The 20,183-nt window shown below is 41.7% G+C and overlaps 1 protein-coding gene across 3 annotated transcripts in view; it reads right to left on the bottom strand.

The window, feature by feature from the left end:
* The window catches only part of CCDC47 (coiled-coil domain containing 47), a 29,024-nt gene continuing 8,841 nt past the window's right edge, over positions 1 to 20,183 (bottom strand). Inside the window, exons 3-13 of one of the 3 annotated variants that reach the window (XM_008012144.3) lie at positions 19,132 to 19,239; positions 18,444 to 18,618; positions 15,342 to 15,463; positions 15,025 to 15,090; positions 11,168 to 11,269; positions 10,939 to 11,049; positions 9,122 to 9,207; positions 7,433 to 7,491; positions 6,995 to 7,104; positions 6,617 to 6,784; positions 1 to 864 (exon numbers count right to left, since the gene is read on the bottom strand). In XM_008012144.3, the coding sequence (XP_008010335.3) occupies positions 784 to 864; positions 6,617 to 6,784; positions 6,995 to 7,104; positions 7,433 to 7,491; positions 9,122 to 9,207; positions 10,939 to 11,049; positions 11,168 to 11,269; positions 15,025 to 15,090; positions 15,342 to 15,463; positions 18,444 to 18,618; positions 19,132 to 19,239 (1,188 nt within the window). In that variant the 3' untranslated portion in view covers positions 1 to 783. The remainder of the gene's footprint in view (positions 865 to 6,616; positions 6,785 to 6,994; positions 7,105 to 7,432; positions 7,492 to 9,121; positions 9,208 to 10,938; positions 11,050 to 11,167; positions 11,270 to 15,024; positions 15,091 to 15,341; positions 15,464 to 18,443; positions 18,619 to 19,131; positions 19,240 to 20,183) is intronic. The other 2 variants (XM_008012146.3, XM_008012147.3) reach the window with 2 other exon arrangements.

Genomic DNA, 20,183 nt, shown 5'->3' with positions numbered 1-20,183 from the left:
AAAACATCAAGCAATGTTTATTGTGCAATTCCAATCATTATTTGCAGAATCTTGTTTTAGAGTCAGTCTTTATAGCCATTTCAACTGCCTGGTTTAAATAAAAAGCAACAATCTGGTTATCTACCTATAAATTTCATGGTATTTCTTCAAACGCTGAAGTACTAAAAGCACTGATGATTCGTATTATAATTTTTAAAATACTTAAAAACACAGATTTCATAGATCATTCCTTTTATAAAATAATCAAAATAATTTGATTATCTGGAAAACAAATTCTTGAAACAGAGCCCTTTCAAGGTTATCTACAACCTCTGTAAAACTCCAAACCCCAAACAGAGTAGATGATGAAATAAGGATTTCTCAGTTGCCCAAGACTGTCTGAAATTTAAGGTTGAGAAATGGACTAGCGTTTTTCATGTTTCCTATGAATTCGGAGCTTACAGGTGGCATCAGAACTCAAATCTCGGCCGGGCGCGGTGGCTCAAGCCTGTAATCCCAGCACTTTGGGAGGCCGAGACGGGCGGATCACGAGGTCAGGAGATCGAGACCATCCTGGCTAACACGGTGAAACCCCGTCTCTACTAAAAATACAAAAAAATTAGCCGGGCGAGGTGGCGGGTGCCTGTAGTCCCAGCTACTCGGGAGGCTGAGGCAGGAGAATGGCGTAAACCCGGGAGGCGGAGCTTGCAGTGAGCTGAGATCCGGCCACTGCACTCCAGCCTGGGAGATAGAGCGAGACTCCGTCTCAAAAAAAAAAAAAGAACTCAAATCTCTGGGATGGCTTTACATGGCTTTCACTTTGATTTGTTTCATTTTCATTTGCTTCTTTTCCAACTTCTTTTGCTCACGCCTCAATGCAGCTTCCTAGAGAAAGAAGGCATAACAAATAAAAAGAGAAGGGAGCGGGGACGAGAGAATTCAAATTAAGCTCGAAACATATCTTAAAAAAAAATCCAAATCAGAATACTGCCTATAGTATTATTCAAAAACTTAAGCTTGCACCATAAATAACATTCTAAAAGATAGTTATAAAAATAATTGCCAGTATCTACATTAGTGAATGCAAATTAAATAAACTTCAAATGAAGCAAAGGTAAATGAAAATCTCAGTTTAGAAACTACTACAATTAACTAGGCTTTGTTATTCTGGTTTGATTTTTTTTCTGTGTCCAGGAAACACTTAGCCTGATGTTCACCATACCATTCATGATGGGATTATATCATAAATGTATAACTGCCAAAAGACACATTCTACTTCAGCTCAATGAATTTTAAGAATCTTGTTCCATCAGGTTATTCATTGCAAATTTCTTTTTTTTTTTGTTTTGTTTTTTTTTTGAGACGGAGTCTTGCTCTGTCGCCCAGGCTGGAGTGCAGTGGCCGGATCTCAGCTCACTGCAAGCTCCGCCTCCCGGGTTCATGCCATTCTCCTGCCTCAGCCTCCCGAGTAGCTGGGACTACAGGCGCCCGCCACCTCGCCCGGCTATTTTTTTTGTAGTTTTATTAGAGACGGGGTTCACTGTGTTAGCCAGGATGGTCTCGATCTTCTGACCTCGTGATCCGCCCGTCTCGGCCTCCCAAAGTGCTGGGATTACAGGCTTGAGCCACCGCGCCCGGCCCATTGCAAATTTCTTATTAGCACAGACAGCATATCTGCATACAATACTTAAATTCATACTGCTCTATTTGGGACATTATCATATTTTTATCATATTTATCAAATGTGATAAAAATCATCAAATTTATCATATTTTTATTTAGGAATTAGGAAGTTATATAGAAGAGGAAGAAGTTTCAGATTATTACTATGTGGACTGAGAGAAGCCTCAGAGGTCAAGTCAAAGTATGACTTCACTGTTGGCCACTAGCGGTCACACTTGATTAAAGTTTATTTCAGCTACAATCTCAAACTTCACATTTTTAGGGTACTGGGGTAAAAATGTACTCAGAGATATACTCCTCAGCTGGTACAGGATGGAGAAAATAGGGAAGAAGAAAAGAAGCGCAAAGCATATATAGTTCTTCATAGTGGAACAAATTAGGTTTCAAAGGGTGATTTGTGAATTCCTGGTTTGGGAACTATTGACTGTCTTAGGCTTTTTCTTTATTTTTTTGAGATAGGGTCTTGTTCTGTCACCCAGGCTGGAGTGCAGTGGCATAATCTCGGGTCATGGCAGCCTCCCTGCCTTCTGGGTTCAAGCCATTCTCCTGCATTAGCCTCCCAAGTAGCTGGAATTACAGGCACCTGCCACCACACCCAAATAATTTTTGTACTTTTAGCAGAGGCGGGGTTTCACCATGTTGGCCAGGCTGGTCTCAAACTCCTGACCTCAAGCAATTCATCCACTATGGCCTCCCAAAGTGCTGGGATTACAGGTGTGAGCCAAAGTGCCTGGCCAGGTTTTTTTTTTTTCTTTTAGATACAGTCTTGCTCTGTTGCCCAGGATGACTCTCCTGCCTCAGCCTCCCAAGTAGGTGGGATTACAGGTGTGTGCCACCACACCTGGCTAATTTTTATATTCTTAGTAGAGATGGGGTTTCACCATATTGGCCAGGCTGGTCTTGAACTCCTGACCTCAAGTGATCCACCTGCCTCGGCCTCCCAAAATGTTAGGATTTATAGGCATGAGCCACTGCGCCCAGCCTGTCTTAGGTTTCTTTTCTTTTCTTTTTTTTTTTTTTTGAGGTGGATTTTCACTGTTTTTGAAATATTATTGAAGTTGAACATTTTTCACATGTATTGACTTAAATATCTCTCAAATGTGCTAGCATAAATATATTTATCTCTCTTTTTTTTTTTTTTGAGACAAACTCACTCTATCGCCCAGGCTGGAGTGCAGTGGCACAATCCTGACTCACTGCAACCTCCACCTCCCAGGTTCAATCCCAATGTCCTCTTCCCATTGTTCCAACCCCTACCTTCACCACATTCATTCTTTTCCCAGCACTACCCATCCCTATCTCCCATATTACATATTACACACACGTGTAAAACCAACGATACACAGAATACAGTATCATGTAAGAAATATTGGCCAGGTGCAGTGGCTGAAGCTGGTGGGCTACTTGAGAGATCAGGAGTTCGAGACCAGCCTGGCCAATGTGGTGAAACCTCGCCTACTCTTTGGGAGGCTGAGGTGGATGGATTACTTGAGAGATCAGGAGTTCGAGATCAGCCTGGCCAATGTGGTGAAACCTCATCTCTACTAAAAATACAAAAAGTAGCCAGGTGTGGTGGTGGGCACCCGTCATCCCATCTACTTGGGAGGCTGAGGCACGAGAATCACTTGAACCTGGGAGGCAGAGGTTGCAGTGAGCCAAGATTGTGCCACTGCACTCCAGCCTGGGCGATAGAGTGAGTTTGTCTCAAAAAAAAAAAAAAAAAAGATAAATATATTTATGCTAGCACATTTGAGAGATATTTAAGTCAATACATGTGAAAAATGTTCAACTTCAATAATAATTCAGAAAATAGCTGGGCACAGTGGCTCACACCTGTAATCCCAGCATTTTGGGAGGCCGAGGCGGGTGGATCACCTAAGGTCAGGAGTTTGAGACCAGCCTGACCAAGATGGTGAAACTCCATCTCTACTAAAAAAATACAAAAATTAGCCAGGCATGGTGGCAGGTGCCTGTATTCCCAGCTGAGACAAGAGAATCGCTTGAAACCGGGAGGCAGAGGTTGCAGTGAGCTGAGATCACGCCACTGCACTCCCCCTGGGCAACACAGCAAGAGTATGTCTGGAAAAAAAAAAAAAAAATTCAAAAAATACAAAACAAGGGGGATACCATTTCGTCACTACCAGAATCAGGAAAAAAAAAAAAAGGGCCTGGCATGGTGGCTCACGCCTGTAATCCCAGCACTTTGGGAGGCTGAGGCGGGCGGATCATGAAGTCAAGAGATCGAAACCATCCTGACCAATATGGTGAAACCCCATATCTACTAAAAATACAAAAATTAGCTGGGCGTGGTGGCAGGCACCTGTAGTCCCAGCTACTAGGGAAGCTGAGGCAGGAGGATCACTTGACCCTGGAAGGCGTAGGCTGCAGTGAGCTGAGATGGCGCCACCGCACTCCAGCCTGGTGAAAGAGCGAGACTCTGTCTCAAAAAAAAAAAAAATTAATAACTAGTTTTTGAAAAGATGTGAGTAAAAAGGAGCTCTCTGGCTGGGCACAGTGGTTCACACCTGTATTCCCAGCATACTAGGAGGCTGAGATGGGAGGATGGCTGGAGCCCAGGAGTCTGAAGCTGCAGCGAGCTACAATTGTGCCACTATACTCCAGCCTGGGCAACAGAGCAAGACTCTGTCTCAAAAATAAAAATAAAAATAAATTAAAAGAAAAAAAGGAGCTTTCATACCATACACTGGTAGAATGGGTTGGGTGGGTTGTTCTATTGAGTTCACCAGATCTTTTTACAAGGTACCCAGACCAAATACTATAAAGTGGTAGTTCAAAAAAATTAAATGATTTATATCTATAAGAAGTTTACAATCTGACTCAAGTTAAGTTTCAGGCTCCCTCTTCCTTTAACTCATTATAGTTTAAAACCTTAGAAAGAAATGTAGAACTTCCTTTTTTATAGAAAAATGAAAGGCATTACCTATTAATGATTCCTTTCTAGATTCTTCACACGTACACCTTAAAAAGCCATATTTATTTATAAAGAAGACCGCATAAACACAGAGCTACATTTTCGGGGGAAAAATATCTATCACTAAACCAAGCCAAATAAAACAAAAACATGATTAAAGGGGTAAGATGATGATGACAGGCCTGCAGTATCCTGGGCATTTCACTCAACAGCATTAATGACACCACTGTCAAATGCAAGCCCGCATAGCAGCTCATATTTTCTTTTTTTTTTTTTTTTTTTTTTGAGACGGAGTCTCACTCTGTTGTCCAGGCTGGAGTGCAGTGGCTGGATCTCAGCTCACTGCAAGCTCCGCCTCCCGGGTTCAAGTGATTCTCCTGCCTCAGCCTCCCGAGTAGCTGGGACAACAGGCACCCACCACCTCACCCGGCTAGTTTTTTTGTATTTTTTAGTAGACACGGGGTTTCACTGTGTTAGCCAGGATGGTCTCAATCTCCTGACCTCGTGATCCGCCCGTCTTGGCCTCCCAAAGTGCTGGGATTACAGGCTTGAGCCACCGCGCCCGGCCTTCAGCTCACATTTTCTTGAACACATGACCCCTTTACTCCTAAGAATATTCTTCAATTATCTCAAGATTATTCTCATTAAAATTCACATCTTCCAGAACTTTGTCCTCTCCCTCTTTTTTCTTTTTGAGACGGGGTCTCCCTCTGTCACCCAGCCTGGAGTGCAGTGGCTCGATCCCTGCTCACTGCAACCTCTGCCTCTCGGGTTCAAGTAATTCTCCTGTCTCAGCCTCCTGAGTAGGTGGGAATACAGGAGCACACCACCATGCCGGGCTAATTTTTTTTGTTTTTAGTAGAGACAGGGTTTCAGCATGTTGGTCAGGCTAGTCTCAAACTCCTGACCTCATGATCTGCCTGCCTCGGCCTCCCAAAGTGCTGGAATTACAGGCGTGAGCCACCACGCCCGGCCTGTCCTCTCCCTCTCTTTTTTTGGCTGCCCAGGCTAGAGTGCAGTGGTGTGATCATAGCTCACTGCAGCCTCAATCTCCCAGGTTCAAGTAATCCTTTCACCTCAGTCTCCCAAGTAGTTGGGACTACAGGTGTGCACCACTATGCACAGCTAATTTTTTTTTTACTAGTAGAGACAAGGTCTCATGATGTTGCCCAGGCTTGTTTTGAACTCCAGGGCTCAAGCAATCTGCTTGCCTTAGCCTTCCAAAGTGCTGGGATTACAAGTGTGAGCCACTGCACCTGGCCTTTGTTCTCTTTTTTGACCAGCATTTACAAGGTCTAAAATTTTAGAACTGAGTGGTGCACACCTGTAGTCCCAGCTACTTGGGAGGCTGAGGCAGGAGAATGGCTTCAACACGGGAGGTAGAGATTGCAGTGAGCCAATAATTGCACCATTGCACTCCAGCCTGGGTGACAGAGCGAGACTCCATCTCAAAAAAAAAAAAAAAAAAAAAAAAAAAAAAAATTTAGAGCTGAACTATGGCATCTTATTTCAGAAACACATCAGATCATACTGAGCTTTCAAATATAACATACTATACCCAAAAAGCTTTTGAGTTTGAGATTCTAGTTAGGTAAAAAACAGAAAACAAAAATACAAACAAAAATATTGGAAATCTCTAATTCTATAATCAGATTTTAAATTTTACATAACAAGTTTATTTAGATAATAGGGCACATGTGCTGCCTTCTATTAAAATTTCTAATTTTTTTCCACCAAAGTGTTTGGCTTGAAAACTGATAAGGGAATTTTCAAAATGAAACTGTGCTGGAGGAACAGGATAATACTGATAATTTTTCATGTTCACAGACTCAGTGTGGCACGGCTTGAACAGGAAGGATTATTTATTCTTCTTTATAGTGTTATCAATTGACATAATGTCCCAAATGTTTAGAAAATGCTAAACTTTTAGCCTACAAAGATTACTTTAACAACCAATAGAACACAAGCAGGCATCCTTACAAATCGTAGTTTTACCCCAGTGATAAGACAAGTTTGTCTAACCTCCAGCCTGCGCTGTTTCTCAGGATCTTCCTCATTCATGATTCGCTCCTTCTCTGCTCTTTTTTTCTCCTCCCGCCGAGACTGTGCTGCTTCCTGTCTTTGCACATGTGTCAGTTTCAAGAAGTTCTCTTCTACTCGGGCACGGTTCTTATCTGCTTTTTGTTTGCCCTTCCCCAAGAAACAAAGTGTTTATAAGAAATCCACTTCTAGTCAACAGCAGCAAAATCCCATTTAGCATTCTTTCATAAAATTACTCCCATTTGGCACTTCTAAATCAACCAGCAAAGATTCAGTCACTGAAATCATTGATAGCTGCCCTCCCCTTGAGAAGAAACAAAAAAAGGTGCCAATTTATATAATATAGGCATTGGGTCTTACTTCTCTGTTGAGTCGGAACTTTTTGGCTTTATCAATAGAATAAATCACCATGTTCATCAGGGGTAGCAGTGCCTCCATATCCTTTGGGTAAGTGTTACCTGAGCCAGGCACTGGAAAACAAAGCCATTTTTCCTACTGAGTTAATGGTAGCATTAATATTTCTAGGTCACCCAACTCTTTTTTTTTTTTTTTTTTTTTTTTTTTTAAATCTTAACAGACTCATTTCTCTAAGTTTCTTAGGCAGTTAAAATGCAGCAGAAAATATAAATTAAAATATATAAAAGGTAATTTCTTCTTGAAGAAATCTGGACATCAGTAAGCAAGCATAGGGTTATAGTTTTGATGTAGTTTTAAAGTTATCATTTAGGAGGAAACAATACTCTCCTTAAGGTCATCTCAGAGAAGACTAAGAACCCAGAAAGGACCCAGAATACTTACCATTAAATGTAAACAATAGTGTCCTCTTAGTGTCAGGTAGCTTTAAAGGCTGACCTTCCCTATCACAAAAGAAAAGGCAATTAAGAAGGAATACAAGAAAGATGTTTTCCATGTACACAAGTCACCCAATACACTTAGATGAGCGGATACCTGCACATAATCAGCACAGTATTTGGCTTGGCATCCCCAAGTCAAATATAATCTCAGAGCCCGCAGGAGCTTTACAGGTCATCTGGTCCACTCGTCTATCTGATGGATGCATTCTCAAGTGATCTTTATCCTATACTTGAACACCTCCAGTGATGTTCCCTCCAGGCAAGGGTATATTTCATCTCACCTGGGGAGCCAGAAATGAGCCTATATTTAAGTATGAGGCCCATATTTTAGATAACATTTTTGCTTATTTTGATGGATTTTTATGTTTTATTTCCAACTCCTATCTTCCTATAGCAAGATATCTTATTATCTTACTTTTGAGTTAGGCTCAGAATAAATTTAGGGATAATCTACTATAGCATATATAATTTAGTTCTGTCACTGAAGATTCCTTTGTAATCTCTGCCTGTATCAATCCTTTGACTATCAATTGCCCTCCATCCCATATTTAAAAGGCACAATGAATGCTACAATGTGAAACATTGTCCTCAGTGCCATTGAGTTGAGCAAGACAAGGATGATGCAGCACTATCTAGAGGCATAAGGACCTGAGTAATCTTAGTACACAACTAAAATCCAGATTAACTTGAATTGTGCTGAACTCCACAGCCTATCAGAGGGTAGTCTTTAACTAAAAATTTAGTCAGAACCAGTTTCAAACCAAGGATAAAGGTAAATAAATAAGCTCTCCTGAGACAGGCTGTGAATTCAAAGAACAAATCCAAGTCCTGAATATGTACTCCTGAACAGTATTACTATAAAGCTAGAAATCTTATGGGCATTGTGGGCATCTATGCTAGGAAAGGAAACAATCACCTAACTATTCAAAGAGGGAAGCCAGAAAAGGCCATAAATTACAGGACACACAGATTTGCAATCAGATGTAAGTCAAACATCACACACAAATTATCATCACAAAAAAAAGAACCTATGGACTGGGGCATGGTGGCTCACGTTTATAATTCCATCACTTTGGGAGGCCAAGGCAGGTGGATCACGAGGTCAGGAGTTCAAGACCAGCCTGACCAACATAGTGATTAACTCCGTCTCTACTAAAAATACAAAAATTAGTTAAGCGTGGTGGTGCGTGCCTGTAATCCCAGCTACTCAAGAGGCTGAGGCAGGAGAATCGCTTGAACTCGGGAGACGGAGGGTGCGGTGAACCAAGATTGCACCACTGCACTCCAGCCTAGGCGACAGAGCGAGACAGCGTCTCAAAAAAACAAAAACAAAAACCCACTGCATTTTATTAGTACCAGCCATTCTGTAAGATTCCCAACCACCTCACTGAGTCATTGGTGCAAACATGCAGGGACACATACAAACTGGGACAGGGGAGGCTCATTTCTCTCCCATAGGTTTACAATGACCTCTCATGATGCATGCAGTCAAAGCAAAGGAAAACATGGAGGAGGCCTGTCATCAACTCCCTTCACACATTTGGTAAGGGATATTGCAGAAGCACCTTACAGGTGTTTCAACACAGAAAGCTAGTGAGGAAAATTAATTTCAACAATTTTATCTTATACGTACTCTTGCATAATTTTTGGACCAGAAAACTGGTCTGAAAAATGAACGGATTCAATCTTGTCAGCATAGTGTGTAAGAAAGTGAACCATCTGAAAAAAAGAAAATAATATTTTTTAAAAGCAGGGTTTAATGCATTTCCCTTTTTTCATAAAGAAATTCACTCTTAGAGACTGGGTACAGTGGCTCACGCTAGTAATCCCCACACTTTGGGAGGCAGGTGGATCACCTGAGGCAAGGAGTTTGAGAATTTGAGATCAGCCTGGCCAACACAGTGAAACCCCGTCTCTTACTAAAAATACAAAAAAATTAGCCGGGCATGGTGGCATGTGCCTGTAACCCCAGTTATCCAAGAGGCTGAAGCATGAGGAGCGTCTGAATCCGGGAGGTGGAGGTTGCCGTGAGCAGAGACCACGCCACTGTACTCCAGTCTGGGAGACAGAGCAAGACTGTCTCAAAAACAAAAACAAAACAAAAAAAAAGAAATTCACCTTTCAATCCTTACTTTTGTACAATGCCATTCATTAAGACCAAAGCATGTTAATTGTTTTTTATTTATTTATTTATTTATTGAGACAGGGTCTTGTTCTCTTGCCCAGGCTGGAGTGCAGTGGTGCAATCATAGCTTACCATAGCCTTAATCTCCTGGGCTCAAGTGATCTTCCTGCCTCAGTCTCCTGAGTAGCTGGGACTAAAGGAACACACCACCACACCTGGCTAGTTTTTTTGTTGTGGAGACAGGGTCTCACTATGTTGTCCAGGCCAGTCCTGAATCCCTGGACTCAAGTGATCCTCCTGCCTCCACCATCCAAAGTACTGAGATTACAAGTGTGAACCACAGCATGCGGACAAGACTAAAGCTTTTTAAAAATTAAATTTCAATAAGATAAAGAATCTCTTTAGAATTATAGTACTCCTCCAGGATGGGCGCAGTGGCTCATGCCTGTAATCCACGCACTTTAGGAGGCCAAGGTGGGTGGATCACTTGAGGCCAGGAATTCCAGACCAGCCTGGCCAACATAGCGAAACCCCATCTCTACTAAGAAAAAGAAAAAAAAAAAGTCGTACTCCTTTTTAGTCATACCAATGATTAAGATTCTTATCGAGCAACTAAAACTATTTCTCAAAATAACGTTCGAAACAAGAATGAAGGCATAAAGATAAATAATTTCAGGGGATCTAAAATAATTTCAGGGGATCCTTTATAAACATGTCACCTTGAACTTACATTTATAACCATCTCTGAATTATCCTGTATGCTAATGATACTAAGATCTGTTACCATTACACAACCAATAGAAAGAAATGGCTCTCTCAGCTAGGCACAATGGTGGGCTCTTGCTGAGGCAGGAGGAACACTTGAGCCCAGAAGTTTGATGCTGCAGTGAGTTCTGATCACACATATGAATAGCCACTGCATTCCAGCCTAGGCAACATCTCAAGACCCCATCTTTTTAAAAACAAAGGAGGAGGAATCTCTACACATCCCTCTTCTCCTACACAAACTGGAGCTCAAAAAAAAAAAAAAGACCAAATGATATGATGAAAAAGATCAGAAGTTATATTCTTTTTTAAAAAAACCTGAAAGTCATTAGCAATCCCAGGAACAATTTGCTCTTGATTTAGAGAACTTGTTGACTAATCAAATTGTCCTTTTGACAAGCCAATGTATTGCTTAAAGAAGGTATTTTAATATTTGTGTGAGAAAGGAATGTAAAACTAGTACACTGACATAAAATGATGAACTTGTACAATGAGACTTTTAGGGAGAGTGTCCTGTAAATGCCAAGGCCTGGCAAATGTATGTCTTCTGTAACATTTACCTTTGTATCCATCATTCCGTCTGTGACTTCTCCCATCTCTGACAGGATGGCCAAAGAGTCTGGCAGTCCATATTTTGCTCCAGACTTAGGTTTATCACTACAAAACTCACTCTAGAGGAAGAAGTAATTGGAAGTAAGACATGACCTTTTATTATGCGATGAAGCTGTATATGTGTGTGCTAAAGAGACACAGTTCTACATATATTTGAGTTGGAGCAACCTAACATACCAAATCCTGCATCTCTTTCTGTAGTCGCACCAAGGCTTTCCGTGTGCCAACAGCAAATACATAGGTATCCATGTCTTCATCATTCATGGTTACTTTTATTTGCTTTTAAAAAAAATGTAAACAAAAAAATTCACCTGTTAGGTTCTGTGATAGGCAGATTTCTAAATGACCCTTAAGATTCCCTCCCGGCTGATGCATATACTCTCCCTTTAAGTGATTGGGATTTGCAAATATGATGGAATATTACCCCCATAATCAGACTGTTTTATGGCAGGTGGTCCCTAATCAGCTGACTGTGAATTAACCAAAAGGGACATTATCTTGAGTGTACCCAACCTAATCAAGCAAGTCCTTAAAAGGAACTATAGCCCTACTTGAAGAAGAAAGTCAAAATGTGAAAGGGCTTATGGGAAAGTTGGGGGTGGGGGACATATGGTAAGGACCGAAGGGTGGCCTTTAGGAACTGAGTGGTTCCCAGGTGACAGTGGTTCCCAGTTGACAGTGGTTCCCAATTCCCCTTATAATAAACCAGTAAATATAAGTGTCTTTTCAAGTTCTATGAGCCATCTAACAAATTACTGGTTGAGAGGGGAGGTCACAGGAACCCCTGATTAATAGTTAGTTGGTCAGAAATCCAGATGGCAGTATGGGTAACCTGGGACATTCGAATGCATCTGAAGAGGGCAGTCTTGTGGGGCTGAGCCCTTTAATCTCTAGGATTTGAAGCTAACTCCAGGTAGATAGGGTCAGAATTGAATTGAGCCTGGGCACAGTGGCTCATGCCTGTAATCCCAGCACTTTGGGAGGCCCAGGTGAGAGGATCACTTAAGGCCAGGACTTCATGAACTGCCTGGGCAACATAGCAAATCTCGGTCTCTAGGAAAAAAAAAAAAACTTAAATTTACAAAATTAAAAAGAATTATTATTGAATTCAATTGTGGAATACCCAGTTGGTATCCAGAGAATCTGAGAATTGGCTGTTTGTGTTGGAAAACAGCCCAGACAAGTAAACAGTTACTAGTACTCTGACTGGGCCAGAAAGATAAAACATTATAAGCCTAAAAGAGTCTTGATATGTGGGAGGCCGAGGCGGGCGGATCACGAGATCAGGAGATCGAGACCATCCTGGCTGACACGATGAAACCCCGTCTCTACTAAAAATACAAAAAATTAGCAGGGTGTGGTGGTGGGAGCCTATAGTCCCAGCTACTCTGGGGGCTGAGGCAGAAGAATGGCATGAACCCGGGAGGCAGAGCTTGCAGTGAGCTGAGATCGCACCACTGCACTCCAGCCTGGGCGATAGAGCGAGACTCCATCTCAAAAAAAAAAAAAAAAAAAAAGAGTCTGATATGATATATTTGTTATATTAATAATTATATCTTTAAATGCTTGGGTGAAATAATTTTTAGTATATGGAAGAAGGAAAACATTAATATAAGAAAAGAACTGGTAAGATGGCAGCTGTAAAAGAAAACATTTTCTGCTCTTCCATCACTGATGGGAAGTTACACAAAGCAAACCTTAAACAGAATTTAAAAAAAGGGGCAAATAAAATATAAAGAGCCATGTATTTGTTAAAGCAATTTCTCTTAGCAGAAGGAGAGAGACAGAGAAAGAGAGCTGAAAATGACTAAAATGCTTTTAAAGAATAATTTCTACAAAAAGATGGCTGAGGATACAGCAAACTTTCCTCCTCATAAGACGGTGGTTGGTGGGAGAAAGGATGACAGAAATATTAACTGATAGGGCTCTAAATTTTAGTGGACTAAGTCATCATGGCCATATTAGAAAAATTAAAATAAAATTACAGGTTTACAAGTAAAAATGAGACCTTTAAAATATAACAGTGGGGCCGGGCGCGGTGACTCTTGCCTGCAATCCCAGCATTTTGGGAGGCCGAGGTGGGTGGATCACCTGAGGTCAGGAGTTCGAGACCATCCTAACCAACATGGCGAAACCCCGTCTCTACTAAAAATACAAAAATTAGCTGGGTGTGGTGGCAGGCACCTGTAATCCCAGCTACTTGGGAGGCTGAGGTAGGAGAATCACTGGAACCCGGGAGGTGGAGGTTGCAGTGAGCCGAGATCAAGCCATTGCACTCCAGCCTAGGCGATAGAGTGAGACTCCATCTCAAAAAAAAAAAAAAATATATATATACACACACACACACACACACACACACACACACACACACACACACATATTATTTTCAATCCAATACCATTTCAAAGTACCTAATTTACATTACTAACAAAATACTTACAACCCAAATACTATTTCATACTTTCACATATACGTATCTATCTCTCTTTTTCTATTATAGAAAAGAAAAAACTGTCTTATATATTTTTGTTTCTTGTAGCAGTGGGAGCCAGCACAATTATTTGTTGAAAGAATGACGAGGCCAGGTGCGGTGGCTCACACCTGTAATCTCAGCACTTTGGGAGGCCAAGGCGGGCGGATCACGAGGTCAGGAGATTGAGACTATCCTGGCCAACATGGTGAAACCCCGTCTCTACTAAAATACCAAAAATTGGCCAGCAGTGGTGGTGTGCGCCCGTAGTTCCAGTTACCCAGGAGGCTGAGGCAGAAGAGTTGCTTGAACCCAGGAGGCTGAGATTGCAGTAAGCTGAGATTGCGCCACTGCACTCCAGCCTGGCAACAGAGCAAGACTCTGTCTCAAAAAAAAAGAAACAATGAAGAAAGAAGGAAAGTAGTATTTGTGAGAAAGGACACAATTTGCAGATAAACACACTGATTTATTTTATTTTATTTTATTTTATTTTTATTTTTTTGAGACGGAGTCTCACTCTCTCGCCCAGGCTGGAGTGCAGTGGCCGGATCTCAGCTCACTGCAAGCTCCGCCTCCTGGGTTCACGCCATTCTCCTGCCTCAGCCTCTTGAGTAACTGGGACTACAGGCGCCTGCTGCCTCGCCCGGCTAGTTTTTTGTATTTTTTAGTAGAGACGGGGTTTCACCGTGTTAGCCAGGATGGTCTCGATCTCCTGACCTCGTGATCCACCCGTCTCGGCCTCCCAAAGTGCTGGGATTACAGGCTTGAGCCACCGCACCCGGCCAACATACTGATTTAATAAAGGAAAGAAGATATACCAAACATAAGGTCCTCAGATCATGACTGGAGCTTATTCAGCCAGAAATGTATTATTTGAAGCAAAACATATTTGAGAAGAAACCCAGCTTTCTGCCAAAGATAAAAACATATACAAGGAGCCAAGTTACCCACGAGGGCCACTACCTGTCACAATTGCTTTGCCCTCTGTCATCAACGCTAAGTCAATTGATCTGTGTGGTGATACAGTATCACCTCTTTCCCATCAAAAGGCCCATGAAGGCCCCCTGACAACTGCACAGAGTGGAAGATGATGCTCTGTCCAAGGAGAAAAAGGGTACATTTTTTGTCAAGGGACATAAATTGCCAGAAACTAAAAACACAATTCAGACAGAAATGGAAAAAGCTCTAGGAAATAATTCAGTTTGGGCCAAGCGTGATGGCTCACATCTATAATCCCAGCACTTTGGGAGACCAAAGTGAATCACTTGAGGTCAGGAGTTCGAGACCAGCCTGGCCAACATGGTGAAATCCCGACTCTACTAAAAACACAAAAATTAGCCAGGTGTGGTGGTGGGCGTCTGTAATCTCAGCTACTTGGGAGGCTGAGGCAGGAGAATTGCTTGAACATGGGAGGCAGAGGTTGCAGTGAACCAAGATCGTGACATTGCACTCCACCCTGAGCAACAGAGTGAGATGCCATCAAAAAAAAAGAAAGGAAAAAAAAAAGAAGAAAGAAAAAAAAAATTTGGTCTGTACACAGAAAACCAGCGGGAAGAATACATACCACTTGATCACTCACTGGTCTCATCATCCGGGCCAGGACATTCAGTAAGTCTTGTCTCTTGAGGAACTGAAAAAAAATGAGAGAAGCAAATAAATTCAATTGCAACTCCTACTTAATATAAAAAAAGGGCCTTGGAGGAGAATCAAATGCTTTATCAAATATACTTTACGACACATTTGCCAGTTAGCATAAATATCACTTTTAGACCTCATTTTAAGTTAAATATGAAGGGATAAGATGCTGAACTGGGGGGCTGGGAATCACAGCTGGACAAAATTAAGGGAAGATATATATCGTACAAGAAGTTTCCTACTTACCCTCAGCTGGATAAGCATGCCCTCACAGCACACTCGACCAGAACACCATAGGTTATAGATGTGCTCATTCTCCTGGTTCAGTTTTCCTGTGCTTGTGGCTTCTTTGTTAGTTCCATCATCCCCTAGGGGTAAAACCACTTAATGTGACTCAACAGAAAATGTCAAGGCCGGGCCGGGGGCGGTGGCTCACGCCTGTAATCCCAGCACTTTGGGAGGCTGAGGAGGGTAGATCACGAGGTCAGGAGTTCAAGACCAGCCTGGCCAGCATGGTGAAACCCCGTCTCTTACGTAAAAAAAAAAAATTATAAAAAATTAGCCAGGCATGGTGGTGTGTACCTGCAGTTCCAGCTACTCAGGACGCTGAGGCAGGAGAATAGCTTGAACCCAGCAGGTGGAGGTTTCAGTGAGCTGAAATCGCATCACTGCACTCCAGCCTGGATGACAGAGCAAGACTCCGTCTCAAAAAAAAAAAAAAAAAAAGAAAAAAAAAGAAAACAAGGCCGAATACCTCATGTTCCTCTATCCTGACCGCAAAATGATCATAGCTTCAGAGTAGCAATACTTTGCTGTCTTACAGAACTCTGTTTGGACAGGGACTAAAATAGATTAGCACTGTTCCTTTTACTTTTAAAACTATAGTTTCTATTAGAAGAAATATGGATTCTAAGCACATGTTTGTCAGTTTAACGATGATCAGCTTGGAGTATAAGTCTCTCAGAGTACATACAAAATAGGAAAAAAAGCAGTTGAGATATCTCTGCCAAAAGTTAAAGAAAAAAAAATCTCCTATGGAGTGAATAAAAAATACTGTTAATACAAACTACTCAGCAATTCCTCACTATGTCTCCTATGAATTAACTTTAACCAAGCTTTCTTTTCCAATGCAAAATGATAACTGGGTCTTACTAATAGTATTAAGAGTTGTATTTTAAATCTAGAAAAAAGTTCAAATTCCAATACTTTCTCTCTTCATTTAATTCATTAAGTATACAAAAGAAATTGCTCGGCTGGGCGCGGTGGCTCAAGCCTGTAATCCCAGCACTTTGGGAGGCCGAGACGGGCGGATCACGAGGTCAGGAGATCGAGACCATCCTGGCTAACACGGTGAAACCCCGTCTCTACTAAAAATACAAAAAACTAGCCGGGCGAGGTGGCGGGCGCCTGTAGTCCCAGCTACTCCGGAGGCTGAGGCAGGAGAATGGCGTAAACCTGGGAGGCGGAGCTTGCAGTGAGCTGAGATCCGGCCACTGCAGTCCAGCCCGGGCTACAGAGCAAGACTCCGTCTCAAAAAAAAAAAAAAAAAAAAAAAGAAATTGCTCAACCTCACCAGGGAAAACAGACTGATACACCAAATGAAAACAAGCAAGGGGAAGTAGAAGGAGCCAAAGCTGCTTTTTTTTTCCCCCCGAATTTCCTGGTCAAAACATACTCTGAAATACTATGGTACAGTGGAGACAGGGTGGACTTTGGAAACAGGCAGATAAGTTCTGATATCTTGGTTGCAATGTAATAGCTTAGATAACTTTTAACATTTCTGTCCTTCAGTTTCCTCCTTAGGAAAACAGCAACTATAGCCAACTGACAGTGCTGTTACAAAAAGAAACACTGTATGTAAAGTATCTAGCATAATATATAAACACTAGTGTGTTGCAGAGCAGGTGGATACATGCTTACTATTAAAGAGAAATAAGGTGCTAAATGCCAAATAGGTGAATGTGAGGTTAGTCCACCTCATTCCCTACATTGCACAACTACAGAGGTTCCTTGAAATCCTTCAGTGTATATTTCAGCAGTGGATCCAAAACTCAAGTGTCCAGATTCTAAGGGAATTTTGAGAGACTTTCAGTTTCTAAAAGACGAATTGAAAGCATTTATCAAGCTACCTAAAATGTCAAACTTTCTTGGTTTCCGTCAGAATTTTATCAACTTGTTTTGAAAACATCTATTACATTATTCTAATCAGAAGCTGTTTAGCAATTTTACTGCTGACTCATGAAAGATGAGAAAATTATTAAATACAATATATTCTTATTTTCAGAAACAGGGTCTCTCATTCTATCACCCAGGCTGGAGTGCAGGAGCATGATCCTCTATCACTGCAGTCTCAAACTCCTGAGTTCAATTCTCCCACTTCAGCCTCACGAGTAGCTGGGACCACAGAAGCACACCACTGTGACCGGCCAATTTTTATTTTATTTTATTTGTAGAGACAAGGTCTCACTATTTTGCCCAGACTGGTCTTAAACTCCTGGCCCCAAATAATCCTCCCACCTTGGCCTCCCAAAGCACTGGAATTACAGGTGTGAGCCACCGCACCCAGCCAAAAAACAGGATCCTCAAGGCTGGATGCAGTAGCTCACACCTGTAATCCCAGCAATTTGGGAGGCTGAGGCAGGCAGATTGCTTGAGCCTAGGAGTTCGAGACCAGCCTGCACAATATGATGAAACTCTGTCTCTACAAAAAAATACAAAAATTAGCTGGATGTGGTAGCATGTGCCTATAGTCCTGCCTACTCAGAAGGCTAAGATGGAAGGGTCTCTCAAACCTGGGAGGTCGAGGCTGCAGTGAACCGTAATCACACCACTGCACACAAGCCTGGGTAACAGAGTGAGACTTTACCTCAAAAAAATAAAAATAAAAAGACCAAGTGCGGTGGCTCATGCCTGTAATTCCTGCACTCTGGGAGGCCGAGGTGAGTGGACCATGAGGTCAAGGGATCGAGACCATGCAGGCCAAGATGGTGAAACCCCGTCTCTACTAAAAATACAAAAATTAGTGGAGCATGGTGATGCACGCCTGTAGTCCCAGCTATTCGGCAGGCTGAGGCAGGAGAATCGCTTGAACCCAGGAGGTGGAGGTTGCAGTGAGCTGAGATTGCGCCACTGCACTCCAGCCTGGTGACAGAGCAAGACTCTATCTCAATAATAATAATAATGATATAAAATTAAAAAAAGAAGAGCAGGGGGAATCCTTGAAAGAAAAAACAAGGCACCCTCTTTGGTATTCCATGAAACCAGTTAGATGCTTATACTGAGGGGAATACATCATCCTTACCAGATTGTTTTCAAGCAAGAAGCTGGGCTGATATTGACCTCACTTACCTACTAAAGTAAAGTTGCTCTCCAAAAGCTCCCTATGAGTGTTAAACCAGGCCTGTGCAAGGCGACTGTTCTTATTCTTCCCAATGATGTAATTCATGATATAAGCAAGTAGACCGGTCACCATCAAAATTTCTAGATAATAACTCTCCCAGCTGTTCTGGAGGTGTGCAGGAACCTAAAAAAGCAAAATCATTCCATTAAATGTTAGCTGAGACTGAATAGAGTCTACCTCATGGGAGGAAGAATGAGAAAATCCATAAACAGAAGGGATACTTCAGATATCTGTCATTGAACACAGTTATACTTTGAAAAATAGGTCCATTTTACTTTTCTAGGCTAGCTTTATAAAAGATTCTTTAAGGAAATATAAGGACAATCAAATGGGATGAAAAGCTGGAAAGCCCTTTGTATTACACTTGGTCCTTAATCCCCCAAATAAATTCAATGTACTGTACATCACCAAGGAATAAATTTTACTTATTCATTGATAAGTAAAACTAGAAGTGCTAGAATGATAAACAGGGGTTGCTTCTGTAGGTGGTGATTTTTATCAGAAGAACTGATGTCAAGCTCTTTCTCAGTTCCCACTATTGCATTAACACCAGTTATACATCATTAATTATATTTCTGGGATTAATGACAAGACATTTTGTTGTTTAGTTGGGAATTCGGAATCCTGGATACCTACATCAACAATTGTTATTGGGTCTTTATTTTTGCTAGAAGAAGTATCTGGTTTGTCTTCATAACCTTCAAATTCTTCATCATCATATGGTTCACTCTCAGTATCTCCCTCCTACAAAAATGAGGCATCATCTGTTTTCCTCTACAAATGTCACCAGCAGCTGTGTCTCATTTTGTTGGCAACATTTGTTGAGGAAAACAGAACATGTAAGCAGCAAGCATAGAACACAGATGTTACATGTTTTTAACAAAACAATTGGGTACAAATTTCAGCTTAAAATGAAAAAGTTCTGGAGACCTAATGTACAGCATGGTGACTACAGTTAATATATTACAGACTTGAAATCTACTAAGAGACTAGATCTTAAGTATTCTCACCACACACACACACACACACACACACACACACACACGGAGGCAACTATGTTAATTAGCTTGATTGTGGTAAGCACTTCACATTATATGTATAGATGTACCAAAACTCTATGTTGTGCACCTTAAATATATACAATTTTTGTCAGTTATAGCTCAATGAAGCTGGGGGGCACCCAAAACACCAAAACGATGACTCCCCATGCTTTTGATGGCAAAGTTCTTTCTCTCTTTCTCTCCTTCTCTCCTCCTCTCTTTCTCTTTCTTTCTTTCTTTTGGTAAGGTCTTGCTCTGTCACCCAGGCTGAAGTGCAGGGGCTCAATCTCAGCTCACTGCAACCTCCAACTCCCAGGTTCCAGTGATTCTCCTGGCTCAGCCTCCCAAGTAGCTGGTGCAGGCACGCACCACCACGCCCAGCTAATTTTTGTATTTTCAGTAAAGACAGGGTTTCACCATGTTGGCCAGGCTGCTCTCAAACTCCTAATCTCAGGTGATCTGCCCGCCTCGGCCTCCCAAAGTGCTGGGATTACAGGCATGAGCCACCATGCCCAGCCAATTGTAAAGTTCTAAATAATACAATTCTCATCCACAAACAGTATCTATTCTCTAACCCCTCCTCCAGTTAGGGTTTCAATAGAAGAACATAATTCATTCTGTTAATGTAAAAGGTGGAAACTTACCACA

The sequence above is a fragment of the Chlorocebus sabaeus genome, chromosome 16 (genome assembly GCF_047675955.1).
Source record: "Chlorocebus sabaeus isolate Y175 chromosome 16, mChlSab1.0.hap1, whole genome shotgun sequence".
NCBI classification, from domain to species: domain Eukaryota; kingdom Metazoa; phylum Chordata; class Mammalia; order Primates; family Cercopithecidae; genus Chlorocebus; species Chlorocebus sabaeus.
The sequence above is the reverse complement of the archived record's forward strand: the minus strand, read 5'-3'. Positions and strand labels throughout refer to the sequence as shown.